Here is a 17,030-nt window from a genome sequence, read left to right on the forward strand (position 1 = left end):
TTCTTATCATATGTTTTATGCAGTTGCCAAGCATTTTGGAAGACCAATTCGAAACAGAACTAAAGAGGGCTTGAATACCATGTCTTTCCATGGATTGAAGCCCTGTCTGTTTTCGTCAGCTCTGTCTATGCCCCCCATGAAATGGTTATACACTTTGATCATGTTTGATGCTGAACTTGAATCTTCTTTTTCAGTTTCTGGGAATAACGATTGCTATACACAGGGGAATCGATGCCAGCACCAGATGAGGCAACAGTGACAACACTGATCATTCCATCTGCAGACAATATTGCCTTTGCCACCATATCAATAATCAAACATTCTCCCCCCCCCCCCCCAGAAAACAGAAAAAATATATATTAGTCCTAGGAGGTAGTGGTTTTGCCTAGTGCTCCAAAAAAATGGAACAAGACGTCAAACCCATAACTAAGACAATAATAATAATAATTTTGAATTTTTCTTTTTACAGCACAATGGCATAGCTAGTAGAGAAGTAATATAAAATAAAATAAAATGCCTTACTAGTATAGGATGTAGTGCCGTAAAATTGTATTTACCTGTCTTTGGATGGTTCTTCAAAAATGGTTTCCGAAATTTCACATCACTTTTTCACTTTTGGGCAAGCTCCCAGCATGCCAGTATCTGCAGCAGTGGCCAATTCTGTGCACCACATAATAACATGTACCCTCTGGGGGCAGACACGTGTGAAAAATCAGGACCTCAATGATGACCATGAGCAGTAGGATATAAGCAACTCCCACATCACTACCGTTACAATAATGGAATATCAGGCATTAATGGGTTAAACGCTCAATTGGTACTAAGTGGCCAAAGTGTGTAAAGAAAACACCCCCCCCCCCCCACACACACACAATTATACCACCACCAGCCTGAACCGGATACAAGGCAGGATGGACCCATGACTTAAAGCGGGAGTTCACCCGAAATTTTTTTTTTTACGATTAGATTGAGGCTCATTTTGTGAAGGGGAATCGGGTAGTTTTTTTAAATCGAAGCCGTACTTACCGTTGTAGAGAGCGATCTTCTCCGCCGCTTCCAGGTATGGTCTTCAGGACTGGGCGTTCCTATTTGATTGACAGGCTTCCGACGGTCGCATACATCGCGTCACGAGTAGCCGAAAGTCGGTGCGGCTACTTTCGGAAAATCTTGACGCGATGTATGCGACCGTCGGAAGCCTGTCAATCAAATAGGAACGCCCAGTCCTGAAGACCATACCTGGAAGCGGCAGAGAAGATCGCTCTCTACAACGGTAAGTACGGCTTCGATTTAAAAAAAAACTACCCGATTCCCCTTGACAAAATGAGCATCAATCTAATGTTAAAAATTAACTTTTCGGGTGAACCTCCACTTTAATGTTTATGTAAAACTCTGACTTTACCATCAGAATATCGAAGCTGAAAATCGAGACTCAGACCAGTCAACATTTTTCCAATCCTCTATTGTCCAATTTTGTTGAGGGTGTGCGAATTGTAGCCTCAGTTTCCTGTTCTTAGCCACCAGGAGTGGTACCTGGTGTGGTCTTCTGCGGCTGTAGCCCATCTGCGTCAAGGTTCGATGTGTTGTGTGTTCAGAAATGGTATTCTGCATACCTGAGCGCGCCAGGAAGCCGACACTGCTAATCAAAGGCAGTGGGACATTACCCGGCCTGTGCAGCTAGCTGCCCAGTTCAGGATCAAGTCTGTACGAGTGCCCCAATAGCACTTGGAAGGGTGAAGGAGCTAAGAGCAATGGCAGGGGACCCCAGAAGAGGAGGAAATGGATTGCTCTGTGCAATACCGTTGCACAGAGCAGATAAGTAGAACGTGTATTATTTTAGAGGAAAAGAAAAAAAAGCATTACAACCACTTTACATTTAATAAAGATGCAGGCACACATAAGTCTGCATCTTTACAGTAGGAGGAGACCACCTCTACGGATACCACAAGTTTCTCTGACTTCTCATAATATTTAGCTGCCGACAAAAACAAAAAATTAAGCCTTTGCAGAGAATCTAGAAATTGTTTCAGAAGCAGGATCTTTGAAATATTTTCCCAACACAATTCTACTATTTTAGCTTGGCATTAAAATGTGTAGTTTAAAGCATATATGATAAACCCAAACCAAAAATGTAATTAAATTGCAGTTCGCCAGTCTTTAGATGTGGTGGCTGCACTCCTTTTTGAGGCTTTTTTCCCCACTTTATTTTTCACTGGATTACCAGGTAAAAATACTCTGGTTCTCTATGGCTATTCTCACTCCACCACTGTATCTATGGAAGGAGCAACGGCTGTCACTCAAGCTGGTTTTTAAATAGGTCTGCCTTTGTTCATATTTATGAAAGGTTGTTGATGGCATTAGTTTACACAACATTGTTCTTTTTAGCTCACTTTATTTCTGGGAAGATAAACAGGTAATTTTTCTACTGACATGAAATGTTCTAAGCCTGAAAAAAAATTAAAATACACCCACCACAACCAAGGATAATAAAAGATGGAATATTATGTTTTTGAGTTTATATATACTTTAAGTGTTAATTAACCTTCATTACATTTTAAGTCATCATTGGTATTTTACACTGCATTATTTTATTATTGCACCCTATTTGGTAAGTAATGCAGAATACCCTCCATGGCTCCTCATAACCAGGGTATGCGCTACCACTAGGCGAACTAGGCAGCAGCCTAGGGCGCACTGCCATCTAGGGTACAGCCACTGGTTTCCCAGCTACCCTGGGCAGGGAACATGAGAGGCTGAAGGCCCCCACCTTAAATGAGGCGGAGGCGCTGACCGACTCTCTGCTGTCCAATCCGGAGAAAGCAGCAGCTGTAGCGGATGCCCAGCATGGGGGCTGTGGAGAAGGTCAGCAGCAGCTCGGCGTGTGACACTGAGCCGGCTCCCAGAAGTCTGAGGACATCCGAGTGAGTTGAGGAGGTGGGCACCATGTCCACTCCTTGGTACATAACTCTCCCTCATCTGCCAAGTGCACAATTCCCCTCAGCCACATCTGCACACCTTCTCAGCCTGACAGCCGCCTCCCGAAAGCACTGCTCTGCCTGACAAATCACTTCCAGGGCAGGCTGGCCACCTCGCTGACCTCAGTGGTGTGGTGCTACATGATTTAGCGATGTGTGCTCCCCCATCCCTGGTGACATCATAGCAGAGGAGTACCCCCGGACGTCTGGTGTGCTTCACACAGGTAATGCAACGTGTCTCCACCTGCTGGAGAACTAAGAGTGCCAGTGTGTCTAAACATCCTCTGCCAGGACACTAATCCTCTTCTATTGCCCCTACTTCCCTTTTAAAGTGCCCTGTCGTATGTATGCATGCATGTATGTATATGGGCCTGTTCTGAGTGGAAGCTGTCCTGGTAAACCGCTGTATAATCTTGGCCACTGTGCTGCAGCTCAGTTTCAGGGTCTTGGCAATCTTATAATAGCCTCGGCCAGTGGTTCTCAACCTTCTAGTGCCGTGACCCCTTGATAAGATAACATTTCCCAAGTTGTTTTTGCAGAGTGGGTTGTCAGCACCCAAGGCAAGTCAAGTAATTTGTGCCCCTAACCAACATATATTTAGTGCTCCCTGAGTCCCTTCCACTCGTACAGTATTAAAACCCCTTATGGTACATTTTAGGATGTACCACTCTCTCGCTTTGTTCTCTTTTCTTTTCCTTTTTCTCTCTCTATCCCAATTTCTTTTTTTTTTCCCATCCCTCTCTCTAGCCGTCTCTTGTTCCTTTCTCCTATTCTTTCTCTCAGAGTTCTGATTAGTCAAATTAGGCGCTCTTGATCAAGGTCATCTGCTGATCTGAGAACTGTAGTAGGGACTTTTAATAGCAACTATAATCACAGGTAGTGTTACTCACTGTGTCTCTGACTTCACTGTGTCTCCGACTTTGTGGTGTCCCGCAGCAGTGACACCTATGCCCAAATCAGGAGATCGGGTCTCCTCCAGCCCCTCCCACTTCACATTCCTCACCAGCCAGCTGACACCTAGTCTCTGCCCCCCAGCCATGTCATGAACTGAATGGGCGGCTGCAAAGAGGCTGAGTGGGCGGCCACAGGCTCCAGGAACAGCCCTGCTGGGTAGCCACGAAAAGGCTGGGAGAGCGGTGCGGGATTCAGGAACAGCCCAGGATTTGGTGACCACTGGCAAATTGTCATTTGACCCCCAAGGGAGTCCTGACCCCCCAGGTTGAGAACCACTGGCCTAGGCCATCTTTATGTAGAGCAACAATTATTTTCAGATACTCAGAGTTCTTTGCCATTAGGTGCCATGTTAAACTTCAAGTGACCAGTATGAGAGAGGGAGAGCAATATCATCAAATTTAACACACCAGCGACCTTGTAACACCAACAAGTACATTGACACCGGGGGAGGGAAAATAGCTAATTGGGCCAAATTTGGACATTTTTACTTAGGGGTGCACTCACTTTTGTTGCCAGCGGTTCAGTTTTTATTCAAGTTTTTCACAATACAAAGTAAGGACCATGGCATCGACTTTAACAATGGATTGTGTCCATAAGCAGAGAGGCTTACATTGCAATCACAGAGAAACCACTTCCACCTGAGAAGAGGGAGAAGGACACTTTCTGGGTAGTCTACCTGTCATCAATGCATTTCATAATTATAAAATCTCTCTACCCATTATGGAATGGGTCATCCGTGTTGGGCTTCACACCATATCCTGTATCTCCATAACACACATGGAAGGGCTCAGGTGTTGCCAGCGGTTTAGACATTAATGATTGTGTTGAGTTATTATAAGAAGACAGCAAATTGACACCGTTATTCAAGCTGTACGCTCACTACTTTACATTGTAGCAAAGTGTCATTTCTTCAGTGTTGTCACATGAAAAGATATAATAAAATATTTACAAAATTGTGAGGGACACACAGGGCCGACCCTATGATGGGACCAGGTGGTACCATGGGTACCAGGCGGCACTTTTAGGGGGGCGGCATACTGACGCCCGCCAGCCCGTTCCACCCGCTCCGCTGCCTGTCTGAGAGGACACTCGCAGGGGAGGGGGGAAGCAGTCAGCGAGTGAGCGGAGCCGCTGCTTGCGAGGAGCCTGGTGCCGCTGTTAGTGGTGACATGACAGGAGGCTGAGCGGCGGAGAGGACACTGAAAGGGGGGGGAAGCAGTCAGCGAGCGAGCCGCTGCTGTTAGTGGTGTGACACGAACCGCGGACAGGACACTAAAAGGGGGGGGTATCAATCAGCAAAAGAGCGGCAGGGGAGCAGAGAGATGATGTCATCTCTCACTGCCCACCCTGCATCACAACAGTTTTGCCCTCATTGTGCACTGCAGGCAGCAGAGAGATTGCAAATTACAAAATCTGTTGCAAATTCGCAACGTGTGGCAAGTGATGTGGCACGTGACCATCTGCAACGTGTGGCAGGTGACAATCCACAACATGTGGCACGTGACGTGGCAAGAGACAATCTGCAACGTGTGGCAAGTGACAATCCGCAACGTGTGCCAGATGACGTGGCAGGTGACAACCCGCATCTGGTGGTGGAGTCTGAAGCAAAACCAAACACACATCACAAGTTGTATGAGACATGAGAGCCAAAGAGGGACTTTCCTTGCCCAGCCCCGATTAACCACTTAAGGACCGGAAGAATTTGCCCACTTAATGACCGGGCCATTTTTTGCGATAGGGCACTGTGTCGCTTAAACCGACTATTGCATGGTCGTATACATACACACACCACTATATATATATATATATATATATATATATATATATATATATATATATATATATATATATATATATATATACACACACACACACACACACACACAGACATCTTATTTGATTTGCACCTGCACTGCGGTGCCAATCACATGCAATGTCTATGCAATGCGAGTTCAGACAGTTTGAACTACATTTTTATTTATTTTTTGACTCGAGAAAAGAGCCACCTTCTTACAGCCAAAAACACTCATGGCATTTTGCTATGGTTTGCCTGCACATTTCTGTCCTGTTTATTCGAAACCAGCATGAGGAGGACTGTTCATTTCTGGAATCTTTAAAAAAGGTAGTTTTTACATAGAACAGATATATATTTTGGGTCATCATCTTGCGGTTGAATGAACCAATGACTAAGGCTCCACAGGATGTTTTTACAACCGTCTCCTGAACGATTTAACTTGACAGATAGCAACCCACGTTTAAAGCATCTGTTTTGCCGCATTTACATGCCGCGTTTAGTGTTATATTTTTTTTCCATTACATATATTTTAATGGGCAAAAACTGAAAAAACTCCTATAAATGAAATGCGGCTAAACATGGGTTTTCCGCGTTTGGCATCTGAAATGTTGCAAACTTTGGTGTCTGAACGTATTATTTTGCCGTCATAAAAAGGCCTATAAAAACGCAACTGTCTAAAAATGACAGTAAAACTAACATAAGATAAACATTGAATGGTTCAGAGCCAGTTGAAAAAAAAAAAGTGTCCAACTGCCTCTGAACGTCCGTTTAGCAGCAGCAGTGTACATGGGGCCTAAATGTAAACCATCAGGTATTGTAAGACAAACTGCTGTGTGAGGCTTGTAAGCGACTATAAATCCAGCAAAAAAAAAAAAAAGACTCAACAACATTGTCCGACACATGGGGGAAATTTACTAAAACTGGAGTGTGAAAAAATCTGCATAGAAACCAATCAGCTTCCAGTATTTTTTATTTTTTATCCAAAGCTTAAAAGTGATTTGAAAAAATGATCACCTTGTAAAACAACCCATTCATGCGGTGCCCACCTGAGGGTCAAAGGCTAGTCTCAATTGCAACCTCAAAAGCTTCCATTTAGATAATTTATTATCCCCCTTTTCCTAGGTGTTATTCGGCTGAGTCCGTCTGGGACAATATGATGCCCCCCGATGGGGGGCGAGCGCACCGCTTCCCGTTCCCTACCCCCAACCCTCTACCTCCTCCTTCCCCTTTTCCCTTCCCCCTTCTCTCCGCCCCCCTCCTCTTTCTACTTCCTTCTTCTCATTTCCTTCTCTGGCTGACTCTTCGGCCACATCATGGTTTCATTATTGCACGATCCGATTGCTACATAAGATTGCTTACTTGCACATTCCATTTTAGCACTCTACACCTAATTGCATATTTTACTATTGTATACAGGTATCCTGGTCAATTTCCTTCACCGGATAACTTGACTCTCCACGCTCCCCTGGGCCCTGGACGCAGATGGATCCCATAGTGGCGTCCGGGCAGGGGGAGACCATTGTAAGCCAAAGCTGTGCCCTGGGTGAAGTGCAGTTTCCCGTGTCTTTATCTTGCTGCAAGGACTTCTTGTTTTGTTTTTTGCCTTTCACGACAAGGATTGTTTCTGTTTTCGGTTTCATGATTTTGTGTCCGAGCCGCCCTGTGTCGGGCTCTCGGTCACACCATGGTATATTTGTTTATGCCGTCTTAAAAACTCAATAAACCTTTATTGAACCTAAAGCAACCCATTCAGTTTAAATAGAAATAAAATGCAAGACATTTTTATATAGAACTAAAAGAAAAAAACAAAAAAAAAACAAAACAAATATATTTGTTCCCCCTTTTTTTTTTTAAATAAGTGATCACATTTCCTCTGTTCTCATCTGCATAAGAGCTAGGGGGAAGTGAAGCAGCAGCAGCACACTGAGCTTCCCAGTGAATGGCTGTGCAGTGGGGGCGTGTCAGGACAAGTCTGATCATTGGAGGAGAGAAAGCCGAGTTCCCAGCATAGCTAGAGAACTGACCATGGCGTGCTCTCCTGCTTAGGGTCTTCAGTTTACAATAAGAAAGCAGGAGGGACTGGCAGGAACACCAGGGTTTTTACATCATGGAAGCAATACAAAGAACAGGATACTTTCTCATACAAGTACATGGCACAGCAGGCACATATCAGGAATATGGAGTAACAAACGCTTTAATTGAACAAGCTAAAGTTAGAAGGCGATTGGCTAACATGCACCAGATGCTCCATTCTTAGTAAATTAAACCCTTGGCGTCGCACAAGGCTCCATTAATAAATCGAACATTAGAAGAGGGATCCATAATTTCAAAAGAAGGGACCGGTATGTTACAGCAGAACTAAACCCCAACTCAGCTCTCGTCAACCAGGGTGCCCAGGCAAAATGCCTAAAAATTGTACACAAGCCAGCAGGTGGATCAATCCTGCCTTTTAGTTACACAAAGCCACAGGTTTTCATTATGACTTTCTAGACACTTGCATCCCAACAACTAATGACTTCATCAGTTAAGGAGGAGGTTGGTCGCCTCCACAACATCCTTGTTGGACCCACCTCTGCTTCTCTCCCTCAGCATTGGGGTGACATTAGCTGACTGATGGAGAGAAGAGAAACATTGGAATACTAAATCAGTACCCAGTGTGCAAAAATTTATTTGCTTTGAAAGAATAAATCACCTCCAACGTTGGGTGTCCTACATGTGGATGTTGCTGAATTGTGTAAAACCAGGGCTTTTTTTCAGGGGGAACTCAGTTCCACCACCTCTGGCTCAGACCCTTTGGTGCCTGCTCACCACAATCACTTGTAAACACAGAAGTCTGGTTTCTGTGTTTACAAGTGACAGCTACCATTTTTTAAATCTGAACAGGGTCGTGGTTGAGTTCCTGCACCTATTTTCTGAGAAAAAAAGCTCTGTGTAAAACTATTAGAATATAATAGATTAGAATAAGGTGCCTCAAGACTGCCCGTTATTTTAAAGGGTGCCTTTACTAAGAAAAAAAAAAAAAAAAAAGGTTCATAAAACACGGCCCTAAGTAATAGATTAAGGCCTCGTTCACACCACGGTGCAGAGATCTGATTTTTTTCTGCATGCGTTCTGCAAGGGCACAACAAAAACAATGGCTATCAGTTTTCATGCAAGAGTGATGTGAAAGATATAGAAAACTGGCTGTGTATTGCCAGGTGCCATCCATTCCATAATACATATGTAAAGAAAGGAAACCCCTCTTAGGAGTGGGACTATAGGGGCATCGACACAAAACAAAAGATGTATGTGATATAATGTCATGAAAAAAAGTTTGAGAATTTTTTTAAAGGTTTTTACGTTTATTGGTACAAAATCCCAGAGTACATATAATTGACAGCGATAGATCTACAGTACAGACCAAAAGTTTGGACACACCTTCTCATTCAAAGAGTTTTCTTTATTTTCAGGACTATGAAAATTGTAGATTCACACTGAAGGCATCAAAACTATGAATGAACACATGTGGAATTATACATAACAAAAAAAGTGTGAAACAACTGAAAATATATTTCATATTCTAGGTTCTTCAAAGTAGCCACCTTTTGCTTTGATTACTGCTTGGCACACTCTTGGCATTCTCTTGATGAGCTTCAAGAGGTAGTCACCTGGCGCAGCACCCCATCACTCTCCTTCTTGGTCAAATAGCCCTTACACAGCCTGGAGGTGTGTTTGGGGTCATTGTCCTGTTGAAAAATAAATGATGGTCCAACTAAACACAAACCGGATGGAATAGCATGCCGCTGCAAGATGCTGTGGTAGCCATGCTGGTTCAGTATGCCTTCAATTTTGAATAAATCCCCAACAGTGTCACCAGCAAAGCACCCCCACACCATCACACCTCCTCCTCCATGCTTCACAGTGGGAACCAGGCATGTAGAGTCCATCCGTTCACCTTTTCTGCGTCGCACAAAGACACAGGGGTTGGAACCAAAGATCTCAAGTTTGGATTCATCAGACCAAAGCACAGATTTCCACTGGTCTAATGTCCTTTCCTTGTGTTCTTTAGCCCAAACAAGTCTCTTCTGCTTGTTGCCTTTCTTTGCAGTGGTTTCCTAGCAGATATTCTACCATGAAGGCCTGATTCACACAGTCTCCTCTTAAGGCCCCATGCACACGAGACGCTGCTAAACTCGAGTTCAGAGTTATTTGGGCATTTCTTTCAACTGCCCCTGATGTTATCCTATGTGTCCATGCACACAATCACGTTTTTTGGCTTTTTAAAGCAGTTGGGTTTATGTCCGTTTTTTTCAGACGCAAAATTTTGGGTTCAGAAGCGTTTTACACTTTGGGAGGGTCTACAATGTCTTTGAGATAAGTGCTGACAGCCGCAAACACGGTAAAACGCCGCTAATCGCGGCAAAACGCTGCGCAATTCGCGGAAAAAACTGGTGTTTTAAACGCCGTTTTTTGCCTTTGAAATGTGAGTTTAGAGGCGTTTGTAATTGCTTCTCGTGTGCATGGGGCCTAACAGTTCCAGAAATGAGTCTGCTGCAAAAGGTGGCTACTTTGAAGAACCTAGAATATGAAATATATTTTCAGTTGTTTCACACTTTTTTGTTATGTATAATTCCACATGTGTTAATTCATAGTTTTGATGCCTTCAGTGTGAATCTACAATTTTCATAGTCATGAAAATAAAGAAAAAACTCTTTGAATGAGAAGGTGTGTCCAAACTTTTGGTCTGTACTGTATATAGGAAAAATAAATAAATTGAAAAAGTAGCAACTGGACCATAATTGTCCCATATACAAGAATACATATTTTTGAAAACACTTATGATGTGAACAAGCCCTAAGGCTCCATTCACATTGTAACGCCGCGTACGCGGCATATTTTGCCGCGATTAGTTTACCTTTTTTTTTTTCACAAAGAATTTACATTGATGTCTATGGCTGAACGCCAATGCCGCCTAAAAAAAAGGGTCCGGGACTTGTTTTCAGGCGGCAGGCGTACGGCGTTTACGAGATGTGAACCATCTCATATACATCAATGGAAATTCTCCCCTCCAGCGGCACGGGCGTCGCGCTTCAGGCGTTTTGTCGCCTAGGTGTGAATGCAGCCTTAAAGCGGCATTAAGACCTACAGGTAACCATTTCCCAAAATGGTTTACATTCAAGGTATGCTGTAATGATGACCAGTTTTTCGAGCTCTCAACTGTCAAGCCGTCAAATGGCTGGTGTCAGTTGATCACATGTGCAGCACCATGGCAAATTCAGATCAAACAGAAGCTTAGATGGCAGATTCCTTGGCTGTAAACAGAATCCAATGAGATTTGAAAAAAATAGCACAAACGCAAGCAGATGAATTTAAGATTTAACATTTTGATTCAATGGTCCACAAGACCTTCTTGTCCCTTCTAAGTCCAGGCAAGCTTTTTTTTCTATAGTCATTTCAGCAAAGACTTTTACTGCCACACAATATACTAAACTTGCAGCTTGAAATCTTCTCGTCAAAGTTGGAAGTGGAACTTGGTTACTTTGAGCTGTGCTTGAAGCTGCTGTTCTGCGTAGCATCATGGAAGCGATCGATTCCCAAAAAATGTCTTCCAGTTTTAAAGTGCTTTTTGATGATGGTGTAGGCAATGCTTTACACTCAAACCTTTAAAAGCTGTAAGTTTTTCTTTTGTTTTTAGCCTCTGGCAGTTTACTGTCTACCTTTGTACCATTTCAGGTTATCCAGTGGACTTTAAACTTCTTTTAATACTATACTACTTTAATATAATTTCAATACTGTATAGTACAATAACTGCATATTTAGCAGTTTGCCTCGAGTCCTACTTTAATGTAGCTTTCAAAACTTTTTTTTTTTTTTTATCAGTTTACATTGCCCATTGACCAGACAACCAGGAAATGTGCGAACGTCAAGGCAAACATTTGTGGTATAGAACCAGACCCACAGGAGCATTAAAAAATGCAGCATGAGCAGAAGGTCAATGTTTAATATTGAGGATATGTACATCTTTCTATACAATGCTTTTTAAAGTGTACATATACACAAACTTTAGAGCACCGTTTGGTAAATTGGATTCAACCAGTCCAGCATGTAATTACTTAAAGCTGCTTATTGAGAGAGCACCAAGTTGTAAGAGAATCATCTGAAGTGAATACTGCAAACAAGACACTAAGGCCAAGAAAGTACACATGAACTCATTTTCATCGGTAACATCCACAAGCCCCTAAAAGAACAGCCACACAGTATAAAAGTTCCATAGAAAAAAAAAAAAAAAAAAAAAAAAAAGACTCCACTGGATGATATGAATCAAAATAAAAATTCTTTACATGGGCCCACAGAAACGAATGCAAAATTTGTCATCAATATTAAAACAAAAAATGGTATCCAAGGCCCAAACTTTATTTTAAGCATGCGGAAGTGTTGAAACCGGTCAGGATCTTATTGCAGTCCGCTTTTAAAGTAGCTCAACCCACGGACTGATACCAGGCCGTAGCCTGTCAGATGTCGAGCAACAGTACCTCCCGTCCCTTCAACTACTGCACATGTGCCAGCTCAGTAAATCAATCAGGGAAAGCAAGCCGAGCTCAAGCTAAAGATTCCCCTGAAAGCACACACAAATGCCAGGCAATAACAGTGCCGATTCTGCAGCACCACACAGGGGAATGCGGGATTTCATGGGCAGGACATTACCAATCCCCAAACACACACAGGCAGGGGGTACCGCTCTCCCCTGCTCACACACTGCACAGAGAAAAATGCATCTGGTAGCAAATGACAGGCTGCATCTGGTGGCAGGCGACGGTGACAAGCAACGGTGGCAAGTGACACGCTGCATCTGGTGGCAGGTTACAGTGGCAAGTTACACGCATCTGGTGGCAGGCGACCACGGCAAGCAAAGGTGGCAAGTGACGGTGACAAGTGACACGCTGCATCTGGTGGCAAGCGATACGCGACGGTGGCAAGTGACAAACTCAGGCATTCCACCGAATCTGCGTTATAGGTAAATCACATTTTTTAATAATATATGACAATGTAATAATAAAAATAATGCGCTGCAATCATTGATGACCAGCCATTCCCCGACAACACTGCCATCAATCCCCGTAGACACAGAGCCACCCCCCCCCGGTCCTTGGAAAAATTGTATTCTGTGAAACCAGTCCCTGGTGACAAGAAGGTTGGGGACCACTGCTCCAAAAAATGATACATTTTTTTCCCCCACCGAAAATAAAAAATGCATGGTATACTTACCTACTCTGTGGAATAGTACTGCACAAAAAGTCCCAGAATCTGCCCCTTCCATGGTCCCCCACTGGCGCTCTCTGCTTCTCCTCTTCTGCATCTGCCACCATAGCGCATAGCAAGCCACTTAATATAGGAGCAAACCGGCTGGCCTGCTTCCAAGCTGGGTTGTGTGTTCATAAACACACAGCACAACTCAGCCCTGTCCCGACCTCTCTTCTCACTGGATTTGATTGACAGCAGCAGGAGCCAATGTTTCCCCATGGCTGCCTCTGTGTCCTGTGAATGCAGGAGCGAGCTTCTACAGATGGGCACAACACTTGATCGAGTGAGGACTCGCTGCAGAGAATGCATTAAAGGATAAGATAACCATTAGCAACATGTTACACCCATATTAAGGGTGTACCATATAACTAAAGCAGCTGCCCCGCTCACTCCCCAATCCCTCATTGTAACAGTAAGTGGGGGATCCTCTCCCTGCACCCACGGTCACAATTTAAAAACAACGCGGCTGTGCAGGGCTCCTTCGAGTTCTGTGAATGAATAAGCTACAAACCCCATTTTCCACTACAGAAGCTTGAACTATCGCGATCCAGAACGGTGCCCAAGTGCAGCAGTGCTGCTCTTCTCATCCTCAGAGGACTCAGTGGGGGCAGCAGGAGCCATTGGCTCCTTCTGAGGTCATTAAAATCCTGTGAAGAGGGGGCGATCCTCACAGTGCATCTACAGGACGTATACAGCTCGCAGGTGCACCTCCATAGGAAGTGGCTTCCTATGGTGGCGCACCAAGAGGACCCGAAAGTGCCAGTGGGGGACCTGAAAAGTTTGGGGCTGCTCTGGGAAATACTATTGCAAAGAGCAGGCAAGTATACCATTTATTATTTTAATTTAAAAAAAATAAGCTTTACAACCACTTTAAAGAGGAACTTCAGCAATTCAATCACTGTTTGAAATAAACTGACTTACAAAGGGTTAAGTCCAATGAGGTGGATGCCACCACTTATTTACCATTTACATTTGTACTGAGCCCCATGAATACAACCATCACTATACTCCCAACACTCCGATAGCTGTTGAGTGACTGCATTTGTAAAGCTAATGTCAAGCTATCAGCAGCTTTATTAAAGGCTTCAAAGCGCCGGTTTGGGGGTGCTAAACATAACTGCAGACCATTAAACATTGCTAGCAAGAAGGCTTTTGTTGCAAAGGACACTCTTTGTCTGTTCTGCAATAACAGCTTTACTTCCTCCAGGTAAAGGCCTCTTTTGAATGTACGCTGAGCTGCGCATGCAAAGCTCAGGGTAAAACATATGGCGGTAGCATGATTTACCTTCAGTGCATATGTGTGGAAGTTACGCCTTCCTGTGATAGCACCATCATTGTTTTATCGTACCGAGTCATTCCATAAAAGAATTGGTAGTTCAGCTTAACAAGTGTCAGAACACAAACTGCTTTCTAGTATCTTTGGGGGATCCTGTGACTAAATGCCAGAATTCCCAGTTCAATCCACCATTAAAATGCCAAAATACAGAAATTATTCCCCTCATACAAAGAATACATTCATTGGAATGATTACAGTCTCAGAGACAAAAGCTGGCCAAGTTAACATCACTGTTTGTGTTGTGAGACTCTGTCTGTTAATACAGATCAATTGAAGAGAACCTTGCACCTAAAAAGTAAAGTCCACTATCGTAGTTTGGCCCTCTTCCCCTTAAATGTTCCTTTAAAGTGTGAAAAAACAAAAACGAACACACCTTCATGGGAAATGGTAAGATAATACACTAGTCTTTTCCCTATGCTTTTACCCATGGCTCCCAGACAAGGGTGATGTCATCTCCCTTTCAGCAAGAATCTGGGGAATGTTAAATAGCCCAAATCTACAATTTCTGGTGCAGATTTATAGTTAGGAATTAGCGGATTATAAAACAATATAAAAAGTAACCAACCTCTGCTTCCTCCTCTTCATGTTTGTTCCGTTCTCCATCACTACCATCTGCCTCCCCATCATCATCACTGCTAGAAGATTCCAGAATTTCACTCATGTCCATTTTCCAGCTGTCTGGGACCGCTCGTGACTTCAGGAAAGCTGTGGCTTCCGTTAAACCTAAAAAGGTAAAACAAATTGTGTTTTAAGTCCACTTCATTTTAATCTTGGCATCAGCTAGCTACAGGCTTAAATGCTTAGTTCCACTGGTACCCCTGTAGAAAATGAACTTGTCGGTTGCTAAATAAGTTGTGCTGGTTTCAGTTGCGCAGGCCCGTTGCCTTCGTAAAACACACAATACTTGCATTACTTTTTAGCTTAGATGGAAAAACTCCTACTTTAAACTTTAGTCAACTAAATGCTCAGCAGTATGTTGCGACGCACAAATGTGCTATGCAAAACTGAATTGCCCCTTATGTTTTTTTTTTTTCAGTGCACACCAAAGCATACCAATTGTGTTGGTGTGAACCAAAGCAATTTGATGCAAGACAAATGCAAATGTCTATGCGATAGGACCACACTCTGCAACACTGCATAAGGGGGATGATATGAACAAGCCCCAAGAGTGTAGACAAAGAACATAGCATAGTATTTTTTAGCCCGCTTCTATTAATATGAATGATCTTGAAAAAAAATCACTTTGTAAAGAATCCCACACATTTACTTTCTTGAATTCTGTGATGCCTTCACTATGCCCTGTGAGTAGGCACTGCTATGCCACAGAAATCACATTATGCCTTCTAAACAGTGGTGCTGAGAGAGGGCATTTCAGGAGGCAGAGTCAGTACAGGAATTACCGCTTTCAGGCAACAAGGTACCATACAGTCCCTGAAAGTCAACAGTAAGCAGCAGAGCAGAAGATGCAAAGCATGCAGGGAATGCTGGAAGACAGCAGACAGGCAGCACTCAACATGAAAGGAAATGTAATAACCCAATATAAGCTTGGTTTAAAAAATAACCATTTTTGTTTTGCTGCTTCAAATGCTAATGCTATAAAATGAACATGTATGTTGTGATCAACAATGACTATAGAATTCCTTTCAATGTTGTATCTGTACTGTCCTTTTGCCTCTGTACTGTGTACAAAGTACTAACACTCTTTGCCACTTCACTTCCCTGCCAATGGGCTCCTGCTGTGTGTGCGCGCCACTGATGCTCATGCAAATCCAAAAAAAAAAGTTTGTGCTTGCTTCAGAATAATAACATCCAATCAAAAGGACTGTACTCTCCAACATGTGCATTAAGAGACCACAGAGGTGGACATTTAACAGTCTGCATTAAATAATTTAAATGCTCTCTAATTGCTAGCATTAGTTAGTCACATGACCTAAAGAAGTTGCTTAAATAAGCAGCTAAAAGTCATTAACATAGAACAAGTCCAGCTGAATGTGACCAACTACTACTAGCTACTCCATGACTTGGATAAATAAGATCCTTCAGAGACAGACGCTCTCTAATGCATTCTAGAAATATGCAGTCAGCAACATAGATTTCTCATGAGAGAAAAGGGGAGGCTGTTGTGGATCTCTCCTTTTAAGAATGCTAGTTCCCTGCCTGCCATGCTGCCACTTTGGCTTCAGTGAGGGTCTAAGACACTTATTTACAATGCATTTGTTCCGGGCATGTGATCTAGAAGAAGTAAATACATACCTGGTTTGCTACAGCTTTCCAAATTCAAAGCATTGATGTCAAGTTCCTCAAGATCTTTCCTCGCAACAGAGTGACTGAAAAACATACATTTAAATCAAAATATTTACCATAAAAACCAAGAACACACAAAATCAAAAAATTCTTCTTTTACACTGAAAGCGGATCTAAACAATGACAACTTGAATACATATCGGCTCAAGGAAAAAAAAAAAAACGAATTGTTGGTAAATACATGTAATTGTTTATGTTCATAGGAGTTTTAGATATATCTGAATATTGATATCTGCTCTTTTGTTTGTTTAATAAAATTGGAAGTGAGGAAATCAGCTTAGAGCTAGTTCAAACCAGATGAAGTCTGGTGCAAATTTAATCTGCAAAAAAAAAAAAATGCATGCAATGGGTTTTCAATGCATTTCAATAGCCAGTTCACACAAATGCA

The 17,030-nt window shown here is 42.9% G+C and overlaps 1 protein-coding gene across 6 annotated transcripts in view; it reads right to left on the bottom strand.

The window, feature by feature from the left end:
- Positions 1-17,030, bottom strand: part of ARID4A (AT-rich interaction domain 4A) — a 95,372-nt gene that overhangs the window by 44,204 nt on the left and 34,138 nt on the right. For all 6 annotated transcript variants that reach the window (XM_040333813.1, XM_040333810.1, XM_040333811.1 and 3 more), the window contains 2 exons: positions 16,592-16,665; positions 14,904-15,061 (listed from right to left, as the gene is read on the bottom strand). In XM_040333813.1, coding sequence (XP_040189747.1) covers positions 14,904-15,061; positions 16,592-16,665 — 232 coding nt within the window. The remainder of the gene's footprint in view (positions 1-14,903; positions 15,062-16,591; positions 16,666-17,030) is intronic.

This window comes from Rana temporaria, chromosome 13, assembly GCF_905171775.1.
Source record: "Rana temporaria chromosome 13, aRanTem1.1, whole genome shotgun sequence".
In the NCBI taxonomy this organism is placed as follows: domain Eukaryota; kingdom Metazoa; phylum Chordata; class Amphibia; order Anura; family Ranidae; genus Rana; species Rana temporaria.